This window comes from Dendrobates tinctorius, unplaced genomic scaffold, assembly GCF_039654945.1.
Source record: "Dendrobates tinctorius isolate UK_male_01 unplaced genomic scaffold, ASM3965494v1 ptg000064l, whole genome shotgun sequence".
Classification (NCBI taxonomy): domain Eukaryota; kingdom Metazoa; phylum Chordata; class Amphibia; order Anura; family Dendrobatidae; genus Dendrobates; species Dendrobates tinctorius.
The window spans coordinates 47705570-47731587 of record NW_027361732.1 but is presented as its reverse complement, the minus strand read 5'-3'; the positions used below and the strand labels follow the sequence as shown (position 1 = coordinate 47731587).

Here is a 26018-nt window from a genome sequence, read left to right as displayed (position 1 = left end):
TTTTAAATGTGGTGCCCCAAACTGGAAACAGTATTCCAGATGAGGTCTCATCAAAGAGGAGTAGAGGGCAATAATGACTTCACGTGATCTAGACTGTATGCTTCTGTTAATACATCCCAGAATTGTATTGGACTATATTGCTGCTGCATCACACTGTTGACTCATGTTCAGTTTATGATTTATTAGTTTTTTTCACATGTGCTGTTGCTTAGCCCTATTCCTCCCATGGTCATATAAGTATTCAGCCCCCTTTGCTCAGTATTGAGTACAAATTCTCCCACAATTGCTCAGTTTGGCTGGATGGCCAGGTATAGGAAGACTTCTGGTAGTCCCAAACGTCTTCCATTTAAGGATTACGGAGGCCACTGTGCTCTTAAGAACCTTGAGTACTGCAGAAATTCTTTTGTAACCTTGACCAGATCTATGCCTTGCCACAATTCTGTCTCTGAGCTCCTTGGCCAGTTCCTTTGACCTCATGATTCTCACTTGGTCTGATATGCACTGTGAGCTCTTATATAGACAGGTGAGTGTGCCTTTACAAATCAAGTCCTATCAGTTTAATTACATACAGGTGGACTCCAATGAAGGAGTAGAACCATCTCAAGGATAATCACAAGGAAAAGGACAGCATGTGACATATGCGAGTGTCTGAGCAAAGGGTCTGAATACTTATATTTCTGTTTTTCTAATTCAATAAATTTGCAAAAATTCCTGCATTTGTTTTTTTCAGTCAAGATGGGGTGCAGTGGGTACATTAATGAGAAAAAAAATGAACTTTTTGAATTTACCAAATGGCTGCAATGAAAAAGAGTGAAACATTTCAAAGGGGTCTGAATATTTTCCGTACCCACTGTGTATGACCTATTAATATGAGCATACAGGTAATAGAAATGTTACACTAGTCCTACCTGTATGCCTCATAGTAACGATCTTGATGCTGAGAATTGTTATATTCTGTCTTTAAGTTAACGATTTCTTCCAGGCTCCAGGGCGTGCGGTGCCTTGAAGAAATCCCTGTCTCCTGTCTTCATTGTAATACTTAACTCCTCCCATCAGCATCCATTATGACCATGGAATCCTGAACCCAGCACTCCCTCAGAAGTACAAACCTCAACCTTCGTTCTATGGGCACTGCATTCAGGGATCTTCTGTGTAGGCGCCAGCGAGTCACTGTGACATCCGGTGTGCGCCCAATAATATGCTCTCCCCAATTCCTCCCTGCACAGCCATCGTTAGGAACCATGTGTATTGTGATGACTATATAGGGAAGAAGTGGGGAGAGCACCTTGGCACACACACCGGAGGTCACAAGTGGAAGTCACCAGCGCCTGCTAAGAAGATCCCTGAATACACTGCCCACAAAGGGAGGATGAGGGATGTATTTCTGATGGAGTGCAGTGCACAGGTGTAAGATTCTGGGGCCGTAACTGACGCTGATGGGTGGGGATAAGTATTACAATAAAGACAGGAGGCAGGGATTTGTTCCAGGCCCTGCATGCCCCGGAGATTAAAAGAAATCATTAACAAAGAAAGAATATAACATTAACATTTCGCAGCATCAAGACCATTAATATGAGACTTACAGGTTGAACTAGCATAACATTTTTATTACCTGTATGCCCATATTAGAAGGTCATATACGTCCCTTGGGGGGGAGGGGTATCTAGGATGTGCTTTAAAGGGAATCTCTCAAACAGCTTTGGAATATATTGCTTTGCAGGAAAATGTAAAACTATCTCAAATCTAATATGATCTATCCAATGTGAACAGCAGCATTGTCTGACACAGATCTGATAAGAAATTAAGATGTCCGTGTTTTAAATCATTAAAATCTAGTTGACTGAAGGAGCTTTAATGGGTTTTCCAGGACTTAAGATATTGATGGCCCTTCCGTAACATAGAACATGAAAATTAGATTTTTAAGGGTCCGACTCCTAGCACCCCACTGACTAATGAAGGGGTTACCACACACAGCTCCATTAATTTTGTAGAGACTGAGTCTGGTATTTCAAGTCAGTAGCATAGAGAGCAAAATTATGGCGCCTCACGATACCTTGAAGATCATAAATTACATACAAGATACTAAAAATTAACAAATTAGCAGTAGTAATTTAATCTATAGAATTAGAATACACACACACCTGTACATGCTGATCAAGTCATGAATTGAAAAAGTTTTTTTTTTGTTACCAGCATTATAGACCATAGTCAAGTTGAATTTTTAAAAGGAGAATTGAGAGTTTCTGCTCCAACACACCCTAAAAAGGTTAAGATTAAGATATTTTGCAAATTGTCACATCTGCATACTGTTCCTCTCCATACAGGACCCCTCCATGCTCCATCCTCCCATTATTCTGTCTTGTTTCCCTCCTTCTCCATATTTCCGCCTCGCACTGATCACTCTCACACTATTCCCACCATGGTCTCAATACTGTGACCTCACACTATCTTCCCTTCATCTTCAATAAAAGTGTCTACAATCTAAGGCACTTACATTCTCCGCCGTGTCTGAAAGACGCAAATGCAATGGAATACAGAAAGAACAGAAATGGCATATACCGGTTGTCTGAAGGCCGCCAGAAATAACTTGGCAGACTGGCCGTTATGCAGGTCTGTCATAGACCATGGCCAACTGCATTATATTTTTACTGGCAGATAATTTGCATAGAAGAAATCTTGCTCCTCATCCCAAACTGTAACTTGTTCTCCTGCGCATACATTCATATTATGCTTTGAGGTCATTGAAAGGAAACATTTCATTATAACATTATAACCTTTAGAATTTTTCAACAACACTTGTAGCAAGATATCTTGGCATTGTGCACTACACATTCAGTGGAGTTAATTAGCTGGTCTGTCATTCACATTTTTTGCATTGCAATTTTAGAACACTTACCAAGCCAGCAATAGGTGTGGACAGTCTGTTAATCTTTTTAATAATTCCAGGCTTGATCTTGTTAATTAGACTATAGAAAAAAAAGAATAGAAAAACTGAACAAAATGGTAAAAAATCAAGCATGGAAACTGCCAACAATGTTATCCACTTCACCTGACATTTTGTCTTCAACAGTCCAGAAGGGGCTCCCCGTAAAACTTTTATAAATTGCCAATAAGTGTAACATGAGAGAACCTAATACTGGTCACACAAGAGTATAAAAAACTCGCTCCGATTTTCATCCAGAAAAGTGGGATGATTTTTTTCCCTCACTAGTTATCCAAGTGCAATCTGTTTTTTTACATTAGTACCAATTAATCATTTACAGGCATGAGCATTTACAGCTACTATGTTACAGAATTGCAATGTATCCATTTTTTTTTTTTTTTTTAGAATGATTGTGGGGAAAAAAATCTGTCATCAATAGAGATGAGCGAACCTTTTAAGGTTCAGTTTGCCGAACAATTCGATTAACGTACCCGAACCCGATTGAATTGAATGGGAGGCCAAACATATGCACAACACCTTAAGGGGTGAAAAAAAGCTTCTCAAGCAGCTAAAATTAGGGGCAGACACCATGAAAAGTGGCATCAATTGACCCACAGAAGAAATATTCTAATGGCACAGCAGCAGTTAGTCATGGGCCATGCATGAGGTATCTGGGTCTAAGCCAGCATTTACAGCTTGGAATTGAAGTTTTAATGAGGATCTGTTGGTTAAGGGAGCAGTGTAACCCTTCTTAGCTTGAAATCTTGATAACGCATGTAACAAGCTTACTTTTTTTCCCCAGTCACATTCAGATGGAACAAACATCAGAAAAATGTAAGGAAAGTAATACAGGTAGTTGATTGAAAGTGCAGGCCTGCCTGTCTGGGAACCCTACTTCTACAGGCAACACACAAAGTTAACACAACTGGATTCTACACATTCAAAAAAATTATTGTCACACACCACTAAAGTGGCATCAATTTCTACAGAGTAGCAACAGTATAATATGCAATCCACCAGTTGGAGACCCAACTTGGAATCTCCACATTTCAAAAAATTGTTTGCAACATCAGCAGCAGTAGCAAAAGCAGGCATAGAAGCCGCTATAAAGATTTTACAGACTGCAATAATGCAAGATCAATGCATGACACTAAAAACACCATTGCCTAGTCTGTGGAGTCTGCGACTGGGTTGCAAAAATCATTGGAGATCCATGACTTGTTCACTTTGATGAAAGTTAGGCGGTCTACACTTTCAGGGGATAGCCAGATGCGCTTATAAGTCAGAACACCACCAGGAGCACTGAAGACATGTTCTGAGAGAACAGTGGCTGCCGGGCATGATAAAACCTCCAAGGCGTGAGAGGAGCGCTCAGGCCACTCTTACATTTTTCCAAGACCAAAATGCAAAAGGGTCCAAATTAGATGTTACTAATATTGAGCTCAAGATACTCCTGCACCATCCTCTCCAGTCGTTCACCTCGTGTCATACTTGTACTCTGTTCTGCTGGTGCACGGGCTGGTCTAAAAAAAAAAAAAAAAACCTGTGAAACGACTCACAGAAATTGTTTATGCCACTTGTACTGCTCCTGTTTTAGCAATGACGCCTGGATGTTTCTGGGGATGGAAATCTAGAACTGCACACTGGGTGCCTCACTACTGTCTTGGGGAAAACCACTAAGATTGCCTAAGAGCGTATTTCGATACTCCAGCATGTGCACGTCCCTTTCCAAGGGGGGGGGGGGAGCATCTAGCAAGATTTACTCTTGTACCGTGGATCTAACAGAGAGGCAACCCAATAGTCAGTACTATTAATAACCCTATGTATACGGGTATCATCTTGCAGATGCTGCAGCAAGAAGGTACTCGTGTTGGGCGCTTCCATGATGTCCAAGTCCATGGTGTGTTGGTGGCGGGGTAACAAAGCTGCTTCTTCCGTCGCCTCCCGCCAACCATGGAATCACTATCCTCTTCATCTACTGGCTGTTTTCCCAATAGTCACCTTGTCCTCAATATGTTACTCAGCTCCTGCACCTTCATTAACAGTTTGTTTGGTACCATGAGCCCCCCTCGATTGCTGTAATCCACCATCCCATGGCACCCACCTGTGTGACAACAGTCCAGAAATTTAAGATATTGTTATCCCTTCCGCATCCTCCACTGGGACCACCACATCCTCAAACAGACTTTTCAAAGTGTGCTCTATCATTAGGTGACTGGAATAGTGATGCTGATTATGGCATGGTCAGCGCTAACCATCTTAGTAACCATTTCAAAACTGTGCAGAAGGGAGCAGAGGTCATTCATTTGTTCCCACTCCGCAAGCGTGAATTGCACATCCGTACTGCGTTGGCACATGCTATGCAAAAGGACATAATGCACCCATGCTTGTCGCTGCTGCAAAATACCTCTGTAGCAATGCAAGTCGAAGACCTGCGGGTTGCAATTGTCAGAAGTGAGCACACAGCCATCATGCTTTCTGCAGCAGCGCATCCAGGCCAGGATAGTGGCAGAGAAATTGCTGTTCCACCAGGTTGAGGATGTGAGTCATGCAAGGCACGTGTGTGCGGTTGCCCCGGCGTAAGTGTAGGTAACAGCAGGTTCGCATGATGCAGTGACGAGGCGCGAGACTGGTTGAACTTTGAAAAGCAAACTTTTATAATTTGAAGCCGCTAGGGCTATATTAAGCAACCAAAAAGGGGTAACAGTTGTCCTCGCAGGGACTCAGTACAACCAAACACTACTTGAAACGAACACGACTAACCCGGCCAAGGCCGGTAACTATGGGGCCACGGTATGGCCCTCTATGGGTCCTTATACTCTATATTGTCACTTATCCATCCTGAAGTCCCTCGGCGGCTCTGTGGAAGCTGCGTTGCTGATGAAGCTGCTTTGGCGTCTTTGATAAGGCTGCTCTGGCGTCTTTGATAAGGCTGCCTTGGAGTCACAGCCACTGGGTCCAGCTGCTGAAGGTTTGGAATAGTCTTCAGGCGTTCCAGCACCCAGGAGGAGTTGGGGCACAACAGGCCCTGATGGAGTCATGAGATGAAGTAACCCCCTGATGTAACAGCGGGGTTGCGCTTGTTAGCGAGTTCAATGGGACTCCTGTCCCCAAGCAGGGTTGTGTCGCAGTGCTCAAGAGTGGCGGTTTACTGGCCACGCGCACAGCCTGAGGCTGTGTGCAAAGTGTCTCTGTTGACGAGGAACAGGCACAAACTGCTGACTGCAGCGGGGTGAAGGTGGCTGTGAGCGGTGATAGACAGGCCGCAACCACGGGCTAAAGTGAAATGGCAGCGTCCGCGGGTGGCAGCGGGCAGGCCGCAACTGCGGGCTGAAGGGGGATGGCAGCAGCCGGGAGAGGGAGCGGACAGGCCGCGGAGGGCTCGAGCTCAGCGGTAACGACCGAGGATGACCGGGGGCAGATCGTAACCCGGGATTGGGGTGAAGAGGCAGTCCCGTCGTTAAGCTCGGCACCCGAGGGCCACTGCGTATCTACCCTCTGCTGTTGGTCTCTCAAGTGTCAGTGTCCTTCCTGTTCTCTCACACCCCCTTCGTCTCCTGCTCCGTGTCTGACGTATCACCAACTGACTCCTTTGTGCGCTCCCTGTCCCTTTTATACTCGCCCCTCCCCTTGCTGTCCTGTCACTCTCAACAGTCCACCCTCCTCCTCTGTTCCCCGGGTACTGTTTCCTTAGGAACTCAGATGGCGGTCCCCTTGGTTCTGGCCCAGACACTCTGTGGGGGTCATCCTCCCTACACTTGCCCATCCTGTAAGCTCGCCAGTCCTCAGGCGAGGGCCTCAGTCTACTTGGGCTGGTCTGCGGAGGTGTCAGTTTTCGTTGCCATATGAACTGGTCCTGTTCGTATCGTTCGGGGGGTTTGCCGGCTGTTGACAGCTCGGCGCATCTTAGTTCGACGAGGGTGGAGTCTTCTGGGGTGGTGGCCGGTGGTGGGCTAGCTGGTTTGGGCGGGCTAATTGTGTCAGATGGTTTGTCATTCAGTAGAGAGCCCCTGGTTATTGTGGGGAAGTATTCGTCGTCCGAGTCCCAGAACACGGGCAATAGTTCAGAGACCTGAGGAACAGGTTCAGGTTGCTCCGGGTCGGTGGAAATACAGGGGCGTAGCATATTCCGATGCACTATGCGGGTAGGCAGTGTTTCATCTTTCTCGGGTCGTATTTCGTACACAGGTCCTTCAGGGTTTATACGGCATAGGACCAGATAGGGACCCTCTTCACAGCGTGGCTCTAATTTGTTCTGGTGACGTTGGTCTAGTACGAGTACTCGGTCTAAACTTTGGAGGTCAGGAGGTAGAGATGAACTCTTTCCTGAGTGTTCTAAGTCATGAAGTTTGGTACGTACGATTCGATGAAGAGTTTGCAGCCTGTGCCGGTGATTTCGGACCCATGATGATACCCCAGTCCAGGGCTGAGGCTCCTCTGGGTCCAACTCTACCTCCATGATCCCCTTGCCATCGCGCCCAAACAACAGGGAATAAGGGGTATAGCAGGTAACTCAATGTACTCAGTTGTTATAGACCCATACTAGTTCAGGGACATATTCGGGCTAACGGGCCTTCTTGTCACTCTCCAGAGTACGCAACATTTGGATTAATGTCCGATTAAATCGCTCGCAGGCCCCGTTTCCCTGCGGGTGGTATGGCGTGGTCCGGGATTTGTCAATACCATAGAGACGGTGTAGTTCCTCCATTATTTTTCCCAAAAGACATGATCGGAATGTATCCATTGAGGGCAGCCATAAACTTGTATAAAGTTCCTACAAATTGCGGAGGCGGCAGACTCCGCAGTCTGGTCTCGAGTGGGGGTGACCACAGCAAACTTAGTGAAATGGTCTACCAGGACGAGGCAGTGTTCATACCCCTGGAATGCGGGACCAATGGTCAGGTAATCCACCGTCAGAAGCTCGAGGGGCGCTGAGGTCACGATTGTTTGTACTGGGGCTCGCTGTGCGGGTGGTTTAGCTAATTCGCATGGGCGACAGGTCCGGCAAGTCTCATCCACAACAGCATGCAAGCGTGGATGGTAAATTTTCTGTTGTAACCATTGCAAGGTCTTTTGAGCTCCGAAATGAGCCCCTTTTTTGTGGGCTTCTCGAGCCAGTTCGTTAAGTGGCGCTCCGGGCGCAACTACCTGCCAACTCGTCATAGAGGTTGTTCGTGATGTCATTTTACGATACAATAGTCCCTTTCGGATAACCAGTCTCTCCCATTGTCTTAACATCAGCGACATGTCCTGAGTCAAAGTCTGTCTTTGTAAGTCAGTGGGCAGTTTGCCAGCAGTTACCCATTTCCGGAGAAGCTCAATTTCTTCGCCTTCTTGCTGCTGTTGGATCCACTTATCCCGGGATTGTTCGAGCATGCACCTTAGGGTCTCCGTGGGAGGTACTTCCTGGGTGGCAGCTGTAAGCACGGCAGCGGTGAGGGCGAACGGTATCTCTTCTTCTAATTCGTCGTCTCGACCCTTCCCTGGGGTTGTATGTCGAATCCTGGAGAGAGCATCAGCGTGTACATTCTCGGCCCCTCTTTTATAGATAATTTTATAGTACAATTTTGCCATCCGGGCCACCCATCTTTGTTCCAGAGCTCCCAGTTTGGCGTTTTCCAAATGGGCCAGCGGGTTAGTCAGTCCGCACCACTACTTCGGAGCCCGCCAGGGACTCTGCGAACCGCTCCGTCATGGCCCACACTACTGCGAGGAGCTCGAGCTTATAGGAGCTGTAATTGTCAGGGTTGCGCTCGGAATCATGGAGTGAGCGGCTTCCATACGCGATCACTCTCTCACGGCCGTCTTGGACTTGTAAAAACACAGCCCCCAGCCCGTGAAGACTCCCATCAGTGTGCAGGATGAACGGTTGCGAGAAATCCGCATAAGCTAACACCGGAGCATCCGAGAGCGCAGCCTTAAGGTCTTGGAAGGCCTCTTCTTGATTTGTCGCCACTGGACTTTTCGTCCATTTGCCCCAGCGGGAGCCCCCTTCAGCAGGTCGTGCAGGGCTCGAGCCCGGCATGCAAAATTCTTTACGAAACGACGGTAGTATCAGGCCAACCCCAGGAAGGGCCGCACGTCTTATCGTCTCAGGGGTAGGCCATCTCTGAATGTCAGCAACCTTTTCCCGGGACGGCCTTACGCCCTCCGCTGAGACGACATGACCCAAATATTCAATCTGGGTGCGAAATAGATGGCAGTTTTGGGGTTTTACCTTCAACCCGTACTTTTGCAGACATCAGAGTACCTGCCCCAACCGCTTCAGGTGGTGCTCAAAAGTGGCAGCATAGATGATGATATCATCCAGGTATATCAATGTGGCCTCAAAATTGAGATCTCCCAGACACCGCTCCATCAACCTCTGAAAGGTCCCCGGGGCGTTGGCCAGTCTGAACGGCATCCGATTAAACTCAAATAGCCCCATAGGAAGTATGAACGCCGTCTTTGTCCTGTCTTCTTCTGACATGGGTACCTGCCAGTACCCACTGGCCAGGTCCAAAGTAGAAAATTACGTCGCCTTCCCCAAGGCGGACAAGGATTCTTCTATTCGGGGTAGTGGGTACGAGTCTTTGAGAGTGCAAGCATTCAGCTTTCGATAGTCCATGCAGAATCGTAAGGTGCCATCCTTTTTGCGGACCAACCCAATAAGATCCGCCCAGGGGTTTTGGCTTTCTCAAATCACTCCCTTTCGTAGCATTTGGGCCAGTAAAGTTTTCAGCTCTTGGTAGAGTTGTGGAGGAATCTGTCGATATCGTTCACGTATGGGGGCTGCTCCTGCCGTGGGAATTCCATGGGTGATGGCGGTGGTACATCCAAAATCTTCCTCATGACTAGCAAATACCTTGTGGTACTGTCCGAGCAGTGTTTTTATCTGAGAGAGTGTCTCTTGCCGAGGAACAGGCCCAAACTGCCGACTACAGCGGGGTGAAGGTGGCTGTGAGCGGTGATAGACAGGCCACAACCACGGGCTGAAATGAAACGGCAGCGTCCGCGGGTGGCAGCGGGCAGGCCGCAACCGAGGGCTGAAGGGGGATGGCAGCAGCCGGGAGCAGACAGGCCGCGGTGGGCTCGAGCTCAGCGGTAAAGGCCGAGGATGACCACGGGCAGACTGTAACCCGGTATTGGGGTGAAGAGGCAGTCGCCTGTCGGTAAGCTCAGCGCCTCTTTCCTGAGGGCCACTGCGTATCTACCCTCTGCTGCTGGTCTCTTCTCTCAACCGTCAGTGTCCTTTCCGTTCTCTCACGCCCCCTCCGTCTCCTGCTCTGTGTCTGACGTATCACCAACTGACTCCTCTGCGCGCTCCCTGTCCCTTTTATACTCGCCCCTCCCCTTGCTGTCCTGTCACTCTCAACAGTGCACCCTCTACCTCTGTTCCCCGGGAACTGTTTCCTTAGGAAATCAGATGGCGGTCCCCTTGGTTCCGGCCCGGACACTCTGTGGGGGTCCTCCTCCCTAAACTAGGTCGCCAGCAGGTTTGCACAGTTATTATACACAGCCTTTCCTGGCTCCACATTCAGTGGAGACAGCTATGGCTCTAACTCGGCCTGGATAGCTGTCCACAACTCTTGAGCTGTTTGACTGCCATCTCCAAGGTATATCAATTTTAACACTGCCTAAATGTGGTGAGCCCTGGCTGCGTAGTACGGAGGTGGTGGGAATTCGCTCTGCACTGGTGGAGCGCTTGTCTCATTAAGGGAGAGGTTGAGGGCATGGGTAGAGGCCCTAGAGGAGTTGGAGGAGCCGGAAGCAGAGGAGGAACTGTTAGATACAGAGGTTTTTCCCTCAAGCCTTGGAAATTCCAATACTTGTGGAGGGGCCCCGTGACTGCCTGCCCCCACAGCCACCAGAGTAACCCAGTGCCAAGTCAGTGAGATGCAACGCCCCTGCCCATGTTTGCTCATACAGGTGTCAGTGGTGAAAAGCACCCTAGCAGACATAGAATTTTTCAGGAAACGAATGATGTTGTCTGTGACAAGCTGGTGTAGCGCAGGCACAGCTTTCATAGAGAAGTAATGGCGACTGGGTAACTGGTACTGGAGGACTGTGATGGCCATCAATTTTTGGAAACTGTATCCACTAGGCAGAAAGGCAGCAGTTCTGTGGCCAACAGATTGGAAATGGCGGAGTTCAAGCTCCTAGCTTTGGCATGTCTAGGACAAAACATTCTTTTACGTGACCACAACCGCAGAAGCAGCAGGCAAAGCCACTTATGTAACAGCTAACTGCCTCTCACTCACGCCGACTGTATGGGGTAAATGAGTGGAGTTTCTGCAGCCAGAGACCTGTCTGACAATACTTGGCACAGTGACAGAGGAGGAAGCAGCAGCAGATGTTGTTAAAGGGATGGCCGGTGGTTGGCAAGGCCCACTAGTCGGCATTTTAGCGCAATGGGATTCCCAGACTAATGCATGTTGATCGCGCATGTGTCGGTTTATGCGTGTAGTTGTCAAATTATTGCAATTTTTGCCTTTTTTTTTTTTTTTTGTAAATTTGGCAGATAACGCAAGCTGGGTCATCCTTTGCAGTCTCAAAAAAGGCCCAGGTTAGGCTAGTTTCACACTAGCGCTTTTGAGCGGAGGCGGAGCTACCGGCGGAGGCGCGGCAGGGGGCGGGGCTTAACGGCGGCTGTGCGCAGGCCGTCGCTGCGCTCAAAAGCGCTAGTGTGAAACTAGCCTTAGGAAAACCTTGTCCCCCCCTCGCAACTGGAGCTGGCCACAACCAGGATCCAGTGCTTATCGTGGTTTCATCACTCCGTGTCTGTAAGAGAAGCCGCAACGTGTCCTCTTAGTTTTTGCCCTCCTCCAAGTCCTCTGCTAAGCTACTCAGCTGCGTACCTCTGGGTTCACACCAAATTGAATCTACAACCTCATCACTATCCTCTTCCTCCTCCTCTTCCTGCCCTGACACCACAATACAATCCACATGCAACTCTGGCATCTGAGACTCATCAGGATCACCTCCATCCTAGGGTCTGGATCCTGCTCGAACCCTACTTCGTCCGGCCCCAGATCAAACATGAAAAAAATTTTGGGTATCGGTGCAGATGCTTTCCTACTCTAAGTTCTGTGAATCTGTGGAGAAGACCTCTGATACCCATGGAATAGAATGTGTGAACAGCTCTGCGGAATGGCTCATCTGTGGTTCCCCACAGTCAGTTGGGCATTTGGAAATTTGTGACGTGGGGGAGACATGAGTGATCGGGGTGCCACCTCTGATGACTGTTCCACCTCTGAGGATTGTACTGTGTGTTATATTAAGGTGTATGAAGAGGAGGAGAGGCCACTTGATGCAGAGCTTGCCATCCACTGGAGAACTCTTTCTCTGAGCCTCATCTACAAGGCATATTGTGGTGCGGCTGTCAAAGAAAGAGTGGATCAGTCCGTTCAATAACAGATGTTGTCAGAGGTCTATGGATAGGATGAGATTGTTTGTTCAGTTGAGCCTTCATTAACATTAGCCCTTAACCCACGTACACATAAAACACCAAGCCTATTCTCACTTCCACTACAACCTCGCTCTTCCCCACTTATGTTGTATGTACCTTTCCCCTCGTTTAACCTGCTGCTTCACAACCTAAAGGCCCCGTTACACGCATCAATGTCCCAGCGATCCAACGAGGATGGACTCGCTGGGACATAGTTAGCTGATCGCTGGTGAGCTGTCACAGACAGACCCACCAGCGAACAGGACCAGCAAGCAAGCTGGTTTCCAATGTAAACAGCGGGTATCTAAGAGCCGCACGGCTCTTAGATACCCGCTGTTTACCCTGGAAACCAGCTCCCAGCATCGCTGATCGTTGCTCTCCCGCTGCCACGCGCAGCAATGCGTGCTGGCCAGCGGGAGACCAACGATCAAAAAAGCGGCCCAGGACGTTCGAGCGCGATCAGCGGTACCCGGCAGGGGGGCCAGTCGCTGATACATGTCACACACAGCGATGTCGCTGGTGAGATCGCTGTGGCGTCACAAAATCAGCGATATCGCTGGCAATCTCGTTGTTTGTGACGGGGCCTTGAGTTGACACCTGACAGTCAACGGTCACTAAATGAACAATCACTATTTATTTTCTTAGATTGCATGCCTGAACAACACTCTTATACCTAACGATTTTGATGAGCAAATGTGGCCTCCTGATTCTTCACTGCAACACAGTTTTATCCCAAATGATTTGGATTAGCAAATACAGTTTCCTGGCTGATATTTAATAAGAAATGCGGCCTCCTGATTCCTTACTGCAATACAGTTTTAGTAAAAACGATTTTGATTAGCAAATGGGGCCTCCTGAGACTGCAACATAGTTTTAGCACAATCTAGATAGATGCTAGAAGATCGATTTCACACAGGACAGGATCTTATCTAGCCAACTGACAAGTTCACTTTCAGCAGCAGCAGGAGTGGCCACTCTGCGCTGTGACACTGAGAAAATGGCAACAGCAAAACAAGATGTCTGCTTTTTATATGGACAGGGACATGTGACTTCGGTAGCCAATCACATAAGACCTTGTGTCATGACGTTGTGGATGTTTTTTGCTCCCCGATTGGCTGCCGGAATGTACACGTATTAAGTTATTTAAAAAAAAAAAAAACACGAAGAAAAAATAAAAATTACACTCCTTCCCCTCATAAAACATGCCCCCCACCTTGCTCATCATACAGCACCACTATCCTAGACAACGTGAAAACAAAAATATTAATAGAAATGTGACCATTTACCGAACTGACATTTTTGCAGACTTTTAAAAAGAAAAAAAAATTTGGGAAATGGAACATGAATCCGAATGTGCTACGTTCGTGCCGAATTTGAGAATTGGCGAACATTTTCCGAAAAATTTTGCTCATCTCTATTCATCAGCAATGCCACATGGAATAACAATGGACTGAGAGCCATCTGTTATAAAAATTAAAAAAAAAAACAGCAAAAAACAGATAGCACTTGTCTGATTTATATTGTGGTGTGAGCGAGCCCTGAGGATTCTGCCATTTCTATACTCCTGCGGTCATCTTAAGTACACTTGCATGTGATATCCATTCTGGCAATCAGACGGCAACTGCTTTTTTTTTTTCTCCATTGAGACCATTTGACAAGAGCAAAAGATAGAAGTGGGCATATGATTACAAGTATGCAAAACACATGAGCAATCAGGTAAGGAGCAACGGGATGGTAGAAACAGCAGAACAGTGACCACATTATACTCTGGCAAGGCTCCACATGTTAGGACTCCCTGGAAAATTACTGTATATGAACGCCCCAGAAAACCATGTAATATCTCATAAAAATAGAGGCTTAGAAAGGTTTCTGAGATTCAAATGAAGGTGATAAAAGTCAACTGCTAATGAAGACATGAATATATAAGCTTATGTAAAACATTTCAGTAATGTCTGCTGAATTTTATTGTATATGCAATGAAGTGCAATAATACTATTTTCATTGGTGTGGCCAGAGACACACCGCCATCATTTCTGCAGGGTGTGCTGGTCCAGGTAAAATTGTCAACATACCTCTTCAGGGCTTGGTGCGAAAGCCTACTTACATCACTAATTTTATTACCAGTGGTTGGAATTAAGACACACACCCTTTTTCGTTCAACAACTATGTAACCAGTGTAGAAGACCTTGATACTTACTCGCTCAAAAGCACTCCATTTTCAAGGGCAGAGCGGAAATCCTGGCCTCCAAAGCCTTTACCAGTTACTTCCTAAAACAAACCGAAAACTTTCATATTAAAAATCACAAAAAGAAGTGACCCTATTACAATATTTACTGTAAACACATGGAATTTATTATTTATCTATTTTCAAATAGGAAATGGTGTGTAAGTGGAAAGAAATAAAAACAATAAATATACTTTTCTGCATCACAATAGGTCTTCTGTGGTCTCTGTTTATCATACATCAGCATAACCACTGCAATCACCATCCTCAGAATTGAGGTATGTACATAATTATGTATGTACGGTCAGTGATCGGCTTTGGTGGTTGTTCTACGGCACATAATCTCTTCAAAGTAAACATATCTGAAGGAACATTAGAGATTTAACTGGTTCGTTGTTTATATGTAAACATTCCCTGCTGTTACAAACAAATTCCCATCTCAATTGAAATTTACTAATTAGAAATTGATTATTAAAAAGGAACAGTGAAAAAAAATTATTTCACACAACTCATTGATGTAGACATACAGTATGTGGCATATGTAATGTTTGCGTGCCTTGACCCATTAATTTTAGTGTATTTTGTGGTCTTTTATTTTAATCCAAATCTTTATCCCCCCAGAGCGTCCACCCCGACGCGCGTTTCACGGTATATGCCTTTCTCAAGGGGCCTTGAGAAAGGCATATACCGCCGAAACGTGTGTCGGGGTGGACGCTCTGCTACAGGTTCCTGCTTCCCTATTAGGTATCATGCATATTATTGTTAATCTTCATTGTATATATTGGGTGCAGTGTTCCATTAACCTATTACACCATTTTGGCTATGTGTAATATAATATGTAAGCACTTTTGTGCATTTTATAGTCACATGTGTATATTTATCTGCGTATAATCGCATGTTTACTATGATGTTGTTGCAGTTGTCAGCTTGAGCGCCCTACTTTCACATGTGCCATTAGGTGGTACTCCTCCCCTCCCTGTATCTATTTATTCCAATAAATATTTTTGCATATTATATGACTTCCAATTCATCTTTTTGTGAGATCGTTTATGTTTTGTGTACTATAGTTGTATGCGATCTTTGTTGAGATGGTCCAGTGATATGGTTTCACACCCTATTTAATTATATATTATCAGATTGGTGTGATGTTGCTCATAAGACATTTAAGAATCCACAGTGCAATATAAAGGAGTTGTCCACTACCTCAATCTAAATGTTTAGCCACTATACAATTATAAAGCTCATTACTTCTCCCGTGCCACTGCCGTTGGCACTCGTGGTCCAGGGACTTTCGTGCGGTTGCACGACACATCGTTCCCAATCAGCACTGGCATCACTGTCCCTACCTTCTGTTGAATTGAAAGCCAGGGCTGCAGCTGATCTCTGACTTCTTCATGCTCAATTCGTACGAAGACTGAGACTGTGATACGAGCGCCAATTGGGCACTGAGCACCATGTGTCACAACACCGCACGAGAGATCTCAGGACCACGAATGCCAACACCACTGGAACGGCGCCATCACGGGAGGTGAATATAAGCTGTTTTTATTTTAATCAGGCCCAAACATTTAGACCGAGATTGGTTGTGCTAGTAGTGGACAACCCCTTTAACAGTATAAATGTCCTCGTAATTCATAACAGGGTTTTGTAAGGCCTCATCCACAATGCTGGTATGGTTATAATCAGCAGATGTTACACCCATAAAAGCCGCTGCATATCTCCCCAGTGAGCCTTTGACAGGACAACTGGTAACCCTCTACTATATAAAAGACTGTTGGAGGGACAAAAATGCCAGATATTTAAAAAAAAAAAAAAAAAAAATACTAAAAAATTAATATGGTGCACTGCACAGACTCGAAAATGGGATATCCATAGTCTTGACACTTGGACACATGAGAAGAACTTAAGTTCACCTCTTGATGCACAGAGTCCACACTGTGAAACAAGAGAAGAAGCTGGAGAGAAAAGTAGCTTGACAAGGAATTGATCACTTTTGCCCTACTCTGAAAGCACCTGCTATCGCTGGCTAATTTAGGAGATCCCAATGATGGATCAGTATTACACGAACTGTAGACCAGTAGACAATGCTTAGAGCTGCTAGGCTGTTAGTTTTGACGGCATGTTCTTGATGTGTGATCTGCCATGTACCCAACTAGAAAGCGACAAGAAACCATGGAGATTTCATTTGCAGACCAACAGCCACAGACACAAAAATAAAAAATGTATCTGTATTCTCACGACTACTAGCACTCCAATGGTAATTCTAGCCTTGTACCTAATGAGTCTCTATCATGGCCTCCAATGATGATGTGCTGCAGAGCTCACGTGTTGACATGTCCGCAAAGGGAACACAGAATATAGGGTAAACTAGGCTAGAGTATTCATTGGAGAAGCAGGGGAGGAAGAAAGTTTTTTGGTTTTGGTTTTTATTTTAACAATTTTGGATAGTATTTTTTATTCTGAATGTGCTGACTTTTCAGTGATCCACAGGTAATCCACACAAAAAACTACAATGTATCTGTTTTATTGCAGATTTTGATATGACTAAAATTTAATTGGGAAAAGCCACAACAATTTTGCAACCAATCTGTAACATAACTATTCATACTTGTGACTTAAACATCAGTAGCATAGCTCAGTATAGCTGGGGAAGTTTTTGTGATGGTTGGGCAAGATCTGTTCAAATATGATCCACTCTTCTATATAGTGCAGAGCGGTGTGGGCTCAAAATAGCAGGTCTACTGGTGCATTCCCTGCCCTTTGAATACTTCATAGCAGTACTTTGTGCGAATGGTAAGGTTCTCAGGAATTGGAGCCCGATTGGCGGCCATTTAATAAGTCTAATACATATAAACACATGTACATACACACATGGACCGTCCTTACGCAGCGTGTATGTGAATATATATTTTCACACACCCTCTGCATATTGACGGTTACACCTTAATGGTTTAGCATTTTTGCCAATTAAGGTCAAAGCAGATATAACAAGAACAGAGTAGACCTTAAGCTGTACACATTATGTCACAGACATGCTGCAATTTTGGTTAGTAATATACATATTAAAACACTGACAATAACAAATGAAGGTGGGGCACTGGAAGAATTGAAATGAATGTGAATTGTGAAACTATTTACATTGCCTCCTTATCTAATCCTGGAAGGCGTTGTGCTTCATATCTTCACATGACAGCAAAATGAAAGAGGAAAATAGGTTTCACCATGACATTTATATACTGTACAAGAAGGGAGGTGTATGGGCATTAACATCAGTGGAAAAATAAATACGACCCAATCCACCCAACCATGGTATAAAATCCCTTCATCAGCTTTTCTCCTCCAGTAAAACAAGCTTGTAACTCCGGTGTTTTACTCTTCTTGGCAGATGGAGATCATAAGTACGTTGGAGGCTTTTTACAGCACTTCACCATGGCCCGCTGCCATGCACACAAATGAGACTGATTCCCAATGTCCTGTCATCCGTCCTACACATTAACAATTATTTCCTGCAGGGTGTGAGTATCACAGATATGCAGTCCTGTTAGGCCACATTTCTACTGTATATACTCATTGAGTTCACTAGTGTCAGTGCCATGTAAAAGATCGTTACATAAAGCAGGCTACGTGCCTACTTCATCAGCTTTTCCTGCCATAACCTCCAATGTTCCCAACAATCCCCCATTTATTAGACAGAGGACAATATTAGATGTTCTTTTGGAATTAGTCTCTATGGTATAATTTAACGGTATAGAAAAGCCTAGCAGACTGTGCTTTCCTATACAAAAGGGTACACATACAAAAAATCTACACTTTGTAGCATTTTTTTTTTGCAACAGGTCCATTATTGGACAGATGCCTTGGCATCCATCCAAACTGTGGCCATAAGGGAGTGCATACAAACTACCGTAAACTATGGCCACAACCACTGAGCACGCAGCCACCTGCGGCACCTTGGATTGCTTTAATAGTTCACTCTCTGGATTTACTAATAAATGTGATTATAGCCATTCATAATTTTGTAAAAAAAACAGAATTGGTCACTGAACAAACAAATAAATTAGCTCGTTCAAACAGACACGTGTCAGGGTCAATTAGCACAAAGGGCATCTGGCATTTTCTTAATATCATGAAAACTTTCTGCCATGATCCATCTCGGTTTGGTAGCAGTAGTGATGTCACACGGACATCGCTGCAGGCAATCACAGAGCGCCGTGGCTCTATCCGTGCCTCTAAAAGGTTTCAGCCATTTAGCCTCTACTTATTACAACGCTGGCTACAAAGTGAGAATGCAAAACTCAATGGCAAGTTCATTTTAAAGACTAGGCTTGCAAGTCCGATTTCTTCTCGGAGCAGACAGCTTGTTTTGGTTATAAATTGGCTTAAAAATAGTTAGACGAGAAAAGGTTTGCAAACTCTGCTGTCAGTTATGTCCTAAGATGCATAGAGGCTGTAGAATCTCAACTCTCATTTTAAGAATATATATAAAAAATATTTAGTAACAAAAGCTCACATTATAAAGAAACTGTTCTACAGACCTAGAATACTATAAACAGTGCAGTTCTGTTTTTTCAGTTAAAACGGTGATTGGATACAAAGTAGTACAAATCTTTCTCTATTACAAGATCAAAAGCGTTGCCAAGAAAAAAGTGGCAAAGTGCAGCCTACAATCCGCAGCAGCTAAGACTCCCACTGCCATGTGCATGAAATGGCATAAAAATAAAGATACAGAATTTGCCATTTTAGTCACAAATTATATGCACTCCGAGTATACACAGGATGAAGGCGTCCGCTTCCCGTCCAGCAAACATCAGTATTCCACCCAAACATCTTAGGGCTAGGGCGTTCTAGGAGACCTAGTCCACAATACCTCTAATCTAATGCAAATATATGAATGACCTTTCACATGGAGTCATGAAGGTGAAAACTATTTGTCATAAACTTGACCAGAAACATAAGAAAAATCCTCCCCTGCCAACAACGAGACATCATAAAAATACCTCATGCTATAATTCTGTTAATAAAACAACTCACTGGAGAAAAAGTCAAGTGCCAAATGCTGGAGTGCTGTCGCTTTCACACTTTTTTCTCATACATGAAAAATGGTCAATGGTATTTTTTTTTTTTTTTACAATGTGCTGGGTCAATTTTTGTTCCATGTGTCAGTTTTTACAATTCTGGTTACATCAGTTTTTCTCAAATAAAAAAATACATTTCTTAGGAGACTGGTCCAGGTTCCTGGTATGAGAATCTCACTGTAAAATGCAGACAGCACGGAGAAGACTGTGTGCGGACAGCTTGTTTATTTTTATCATGAAGTCTTTTATTTCCATTGGCAAGTTGATATGCAACATGGATCAAAGTAACATGTCTCTATTTTGGGGAGAGGACAATCAGTTGGGAAATTTAAAAAAAAAAAAAAAAAAAAAAAAAGACATTCATTGTAATGGGTCGGTGGTCAATCAGCACATATACAGTGGGGCAAAAAAGTATTTAGTCAGTCAGCAATAGTGCAAGTTCCACCACTTAAAAAGATGAGAGGCGTCTGTAATTTACATCATAGGTAGACCTCAACTATGGGAGACAAACTGAGAAAAAAAAATCCAGAAAATCACATTGTCTGTTTTTTTTTCATTTTATTTGCATATTATGGTGGAAAATAAGTATTTGGTCAGAAACAAGCAATCAAGATTTCTGGCTCTCACAGACCTGTAACTTCTTCTTTAAGAGTCTCCTCTTTCCTCCACTCATTACTTGTAGTAATGGCACCTGTTTAAACTTATCAGTATAAAAAGACACCTGTGCACACCCTCAAACAGTCTGACTCCAAACTCCACTATGGTGAAGACCAAAGAGCTGTCAAAGGACACCAGAAACAAAATTGTAGCCCTGCACCAGGCTGGGAAGACTGAATCTGCAATAGCCAACCAGCTTGGAGTGAAGAAATCAACTGTGGGAGCAATAATTAGAAAATGGAAGACATACAAGACCACTGATAATCTCCCTCGATCTGGTGCTCCACGCAAAATCCCACCCCGTGGGGTCAGAATGATCACAAGAACGGTGAGCAAAAATCCCAGAACCACGCGGGGGGACCTAGTGAATGAACTGCAGAGAGCTGGGACCAATGTAACAAGGCCTACCATAAGTAACACACTACGCCACCATGGACTCAGATCCTGCAGCGCCAGACGTGTCCCACTGCTTAAGCCTGTACATGTCCGGGCCCGTCTGAAGTTTGCTAGAGAGCATTTGGATGATCCAGAGGAGTTTTGGGAGAATGTCCTATGGTCTGATGAAACCAAACTGGAACTGTTTGGTAGAAACACAACTTGTCGTGTTTGGAGGAAAAAGAATACTGAGTTGCATCCATCAAACACCATACCTACTGTAAAGCATGGTGGTGGAAACATCATGCTTTGGGGCTGTTTCTCTGCAAAGGGGCCAGGACGACTGATCCGGGTACATGAAAGAATGAATGGGGCCATGTATCGTGAGATTTTGAGTGCAAACCTCCTTCCATCAGCAAGGGCATTGAATATGAAACGTGGCTGGGTCTTTCAACATGACAATGATCCAAAGCACACCGCCAGGGCAACGAAGGAGTGGCTTCGTAAGAAGCATTTCAAGGTCCTGGAGTGGCCTAGCCAGTCTCCAGATCTCAACCCTATAGAAAACCTTTGGAGGGAGTTGAAAGTCCGTGTTGCCAAGCGAAAAGCCAAAAACATCACTGCTCTAGAGGAGATCTGCATGGAGGAATGGGCCAACATACCAACCACAGTGTGTGGCAACCTTGTGAAGACTTACAGAAAACGTTTGACCTCTGTCATTGCCAACAAAGGATATATCACAAAGTATTGAGATGAAATTTTGTTTCTGACCAAATACTTATTTTCCACCATAATATGCAAATACAATGAAAAAAAAAAACCAGACAATGTGATTTTCTGGATTTTTTTTTCTCAGTTTGTCCACCATAGTTGAGGTCTACCTATGATGTAAATTACAGACGCCTCTCATCTTTTTAAGTGGTGGAACTTGCACTATTGCTGACTGACTAAATACTTTTTTTCCCCACTGTATAGCACAAGTAAGAAAAAAAAAAGGATGAATGAAACAACTATTATAGGGCATCCAAGCAGATTTGGGGGACCTATACAGATTCAGGGCATGAGTGTTAAATGAAAAGTGGTTGCCCACTTGTCAGTGCAGATTTCCACGCACTGAACAGCATGTGCATCCATACACTGGCTTATGGTGGAGGAGCATGTGACCAGACAATCATCTCATCCAATAGAAAAGCAGCTTTCCCCTGTGAGGCGCTTTACAATTGGGGAGGCTGATGGGCTGGGCACATGCACCCCCACCAGCAGCCATTGTAAGGACAGAAGAGCTGGTCAGGGCTGGTTCACACAAGAGTATAAAAGGTACTGTCACACTTAGCGATGCACCAGCGATCCCGACCAGCCATATTACGCGGTCAGGATCGCTGGTGCATCGCTAAGTGGTCGCTAGTGAGCTGCCAAACAGGCAGATCTCACCAGCGACATAGCAGCGGTCGCTACTTACCTGTCAGACGAGGCGATCCTGACGTCCTCCCGTCCGCGTCCACGCGTCACTCGTCGGCGCCACAGGAAGACCAGCAGGAAGCTGACGATGAGAAATGGTCCAGGACGTTCTCGCGAGATCAGCGATAACCAGCGGGGGAGCGGTCGGAGGTAAGTATCACACATAGCGATATCGCTGCTACGTCACAAAACCAGTGACGTTATAGCTTTATTGCTAGCGATATCGCTTAGTGTGACAGGGCCTTAACTCAAACAAATGCAATCCAATAAAAAAAAGGATTGACCTCAGACCAATGGTATTCAATGAAGCAGCGCAGATTCCTTTTATTTCTCAGCTGGGCTTGATGTGAGAAAAAAAAAAAATTGTGGCATGCTGAGATTTCACTTCAAATCTGATGGTACTGAGGATAAGAAAAATGAATAGATAGGAGGCCATACAGATCATCAGAGTGGCATACAATTTTTATGGATACTTTACAATTCTGCATGACAGGAAACTAAATGGTCCTGTAAATTATTAATAACTGCAGAATAAAAAAAAAAAAAAACACAGATTTACATGCACAGCATACAGATGACAACTGAGAAAAAAATAGTCACAGTTTTCTGAATAAAAAGGAGACCAATTTTTTTATATGATCATGCAGCCCCAGCCTCAGTGTTCTTAAGCTGCACTTACAAGAGGCAGTGGGCAACCACTTTCATTTCTATTTGCAAGAGATATAAATTAATTTTTACGTCCCGAGAACGATGGCTATTCGGAGCCTTGTGTAAATGGAGCGGTGGTCCATCGTTTATTCTGAACTGGACGGCCGGATGTTGTGCTCGGTTGGACTTCAGCACTAATAAGAAAGAACATAGCGGCAGTGCGAATGATGGACCACTGTTCCATTTCCTCTCAAGATCGGTAAGGGTCCAGCGATCGGGAAGTTATCCCTTATCCAATAGATAGGAGAAAAATACCCGTGTAAGATATACTGTATGCCATCAACACCTGAGAAGATCGGGAGTCTCATCTTGGACCAATGCTAGTTTCTATAGAGCGCAGACCCTTTTGGCACTGAAAATTCAGTTACTGGAAATAAAACACCTATTTTTAATCAAACTGCCATATGGATTTTTTAACTTTAATTTTGGTTAGATTTTCTACTTTGCAATAAGAGTATAAGCGCTCGAGACTTAAGGAAACCAGTGATATGAGGTAGTGCAGGCAGGAGATCGACAAGGATGTCCATTATTGCAGGACAATGACTAGGACAGCTTCCTTGGGCCCAGATGACCTGTCTACTAAATGATGTACAATAAGGGTGGAAGGAATTGTAGAAACTTGTCAGGTTACCATGCCCTGATAATATGATAGGTTTAATTCTACAATAATCACATGAACAATTTACCAGGACTAATCGCTGAAGCTATACAATTAAAAGACACAATATATTTGCACATTATTTGCTGGCTAAATCCTTTGAGCAACACATTAAAGAAATCATTTCCCTTCTTGTTTCAGCATGTAACACTTGCTTGGGTGAGGTACTAAATTATCTTTATAGCTGAGAACTTTCTTCAGGTGATGATGACCCAGCAGCTTTCATTCCTAGAAAGTCCTTAAAGGGGTTTTCTATCAATACAATTTTTTAACGACAATAGGCTTTATGTAAAAATAATAAAGCTGTCTTTACTCCAGTTCCAGCTTTCCACCGCTGCAGCCAATCTATGACTATATGCAGAGCAACAGATTTACAACTGCAGGGCACGATTGGTTGGACAAGTTTCTGAATTGTCAAACACTTTTCTTCTGCAGCGCTAGAATATACAAGACTTAGGCCTGTTTCACACATCCGTTTGTGTCCATCAGTCAAAATCCGCCGTTTTGCAAAAAAAAAAAAACATCCGCCATTTTTCTTGGTGGATCCGTTTTTTTTTCCCATTGACTTTCATTATCGGCGGATCTTGACGAATGGTCATCCGTTGGATCCGTTTTTTTACGGATCCGCCAAAATTTTGGCGTCTGCTGACATGACAGGACGGACAATGCAACGTTTTTTTTGGCTGGCCGGATCCGCATTTGTCATTGCGCATGCCCGGAAGCATTGCTTTTGCCGGATATTTAACCCTAAATCCCGTTCTGGTGGCTGGTAAAAATCTCTCTCTCTCTCTCTCGGGCTCCTTTAAATTTCTCCCGTCGCCGCATCCGTCAAAGCAACGGTCTGGTAGCACACATTGCCTCCAAAACAGTTGCGGATCCATGTCCCGCCATTTTCGCGGATTGCAACTGATGCAAAAAACGTATGTGTGAAACAGGCCTTACAAAAATGATTTATTAAATGCTTATGCATATAAAACATGTCTATGCCATGTTTCCCGTCAGCTACACTGTCATTTACGGAGCTGCTGCATGAACATTCTCACATAGGAGTTGCCCTTAAAGCCTACAAATAAAAGCTTAGAGAAGGTCTCACTTGAGGCAAAGGGCAGGAGTCACAGCACTCTGACAAGGCATTTGTGGGATACCCTAGCGATCTGCGTCCAATGTATATATTCTGGCAGACCCTTTAAGACATATAAAAGAATGTTAAATTGGACACATTTTAATCATGAACAGGTGGAGGTTGCAGTTTTTCAGCATCTGTAATGCTCAGGTTGTAGAGCATTGTAGTTTCATGTACGTGCCACACACGCACACGTCTCTCCTAGATAAATCCAAGGCTGGACTGGCCATCTGACAATACTGGCAAATGCCAGAAAGACCCGTCTGGTCATGGGCTGCCTTGTCTGTTACATTGTTAACAGAATTGGCATTCTCAAGACTCCCATACTGTTAAGAGTAGGCCATGGGTATCATTAGAAATATTGGTCTTGTAGAAAATCTACCTTTCCTCCATCCAGGGTAATATTAGTAAATATATCCCATCTGATTCATGGGCACAGGGACAACATGGGCCAGTGTGATTTCAAATGCCAGGGCTGAATTCCAGCCCCAGTCCGTACCTCGATAAATCTATATGTACATGCTCACATACAATACACACTTGTTACTCATCCAGAACATTAATTTACAGGCTGTTATGCAATATGCCTGCTAATGATATTGTTGTAATTCAGCTACACTGGATGTTTCATTTTATGTATCCTCATTCATTGCACAATATTACAAGCAAAAAGAATGCCCTCTGGTGGTGAAATGTAACAGTACAACAACAACAACAAGCAGCAAAAGTTCAAGGAACAATTCCAGTGCTGGAAAAAAGTAGCACCACATGACAAAGCATCAGACTTTAATAGGAGTCTTTTAAAAGACTCTTAATGGGAATCTGTCAGTGTGATCCACCTTACCCAACTGTTTATATGGTCATGTTGCTCTCTGAAAAAGAAGATCATCCACACCCTTACTAATGTAACCTGTTGCTACCAGATCAAGAAACTGCTGTTTTCATTCATATGCAACTGAGTCTTAACCCCTTCACTACCAAGGGTGGTTTGCACGTTAACTCCCAGGCCAATTTTTACAATTCTGACCACTGTCCCTTTATGAGGTAATAACTCTGGAACGCTTCCATGGATCTCGGTGATTCTGACACTGTTTTCTCATGACATATTTTACTTCATGTTAGAGGTAAAAATTCATTCATATAACTTGCGGTTATTTGTGAAAAAAAATGGAAATTTGGCGAAAATTTCGCAATTTTCCAACTTTGATTTTTTATGCTCTTAAATCACAGAAATATGGCACTCAAAAAACTTAATAGATAACATTTCCCACCTGTTTACTTTACATCAGCACAATTTGGGAACCAAAAATTTTTTTTGGTTAGGAAGTTATAAGGGTTAAAAGTTGACCAGCGATTTCTCATTTTTACAACACCATTTTATTTTTAGGGA

The 26018-nt window shown here is 44.4% G+C and overlaps 1 protein-coding gene across 6 annotated transcripts in view; it reads right to left on the bottom strand.

Moving 5' to 3' along the window:
* LMO7 (LIM domain 7) overlaps positions 1–26018 on the bottom strand; it is a 251676-nt gene that overhangs the window by 167232 nt on the left and 58426 nt on the right. For all 6 annotated transcript variants that reach the window (XM_073580396.1, XM_073580397.1, XM_073580401.1 and 3 more), the window contains exons 3-4: positions 14548–14618; positions 2897–2966 (exon numbers count right to left, since the gene is read on the bottom strand). In XM_073580396.1, the coding sequence (XP_073436497.1) occupies positions 2897–2966; positions 14548–14618 (141 nt within the window). The remainder of the gene's footprint in view (positions 1–2896; positions 2967–14547; positions 14619–26018) is intronic.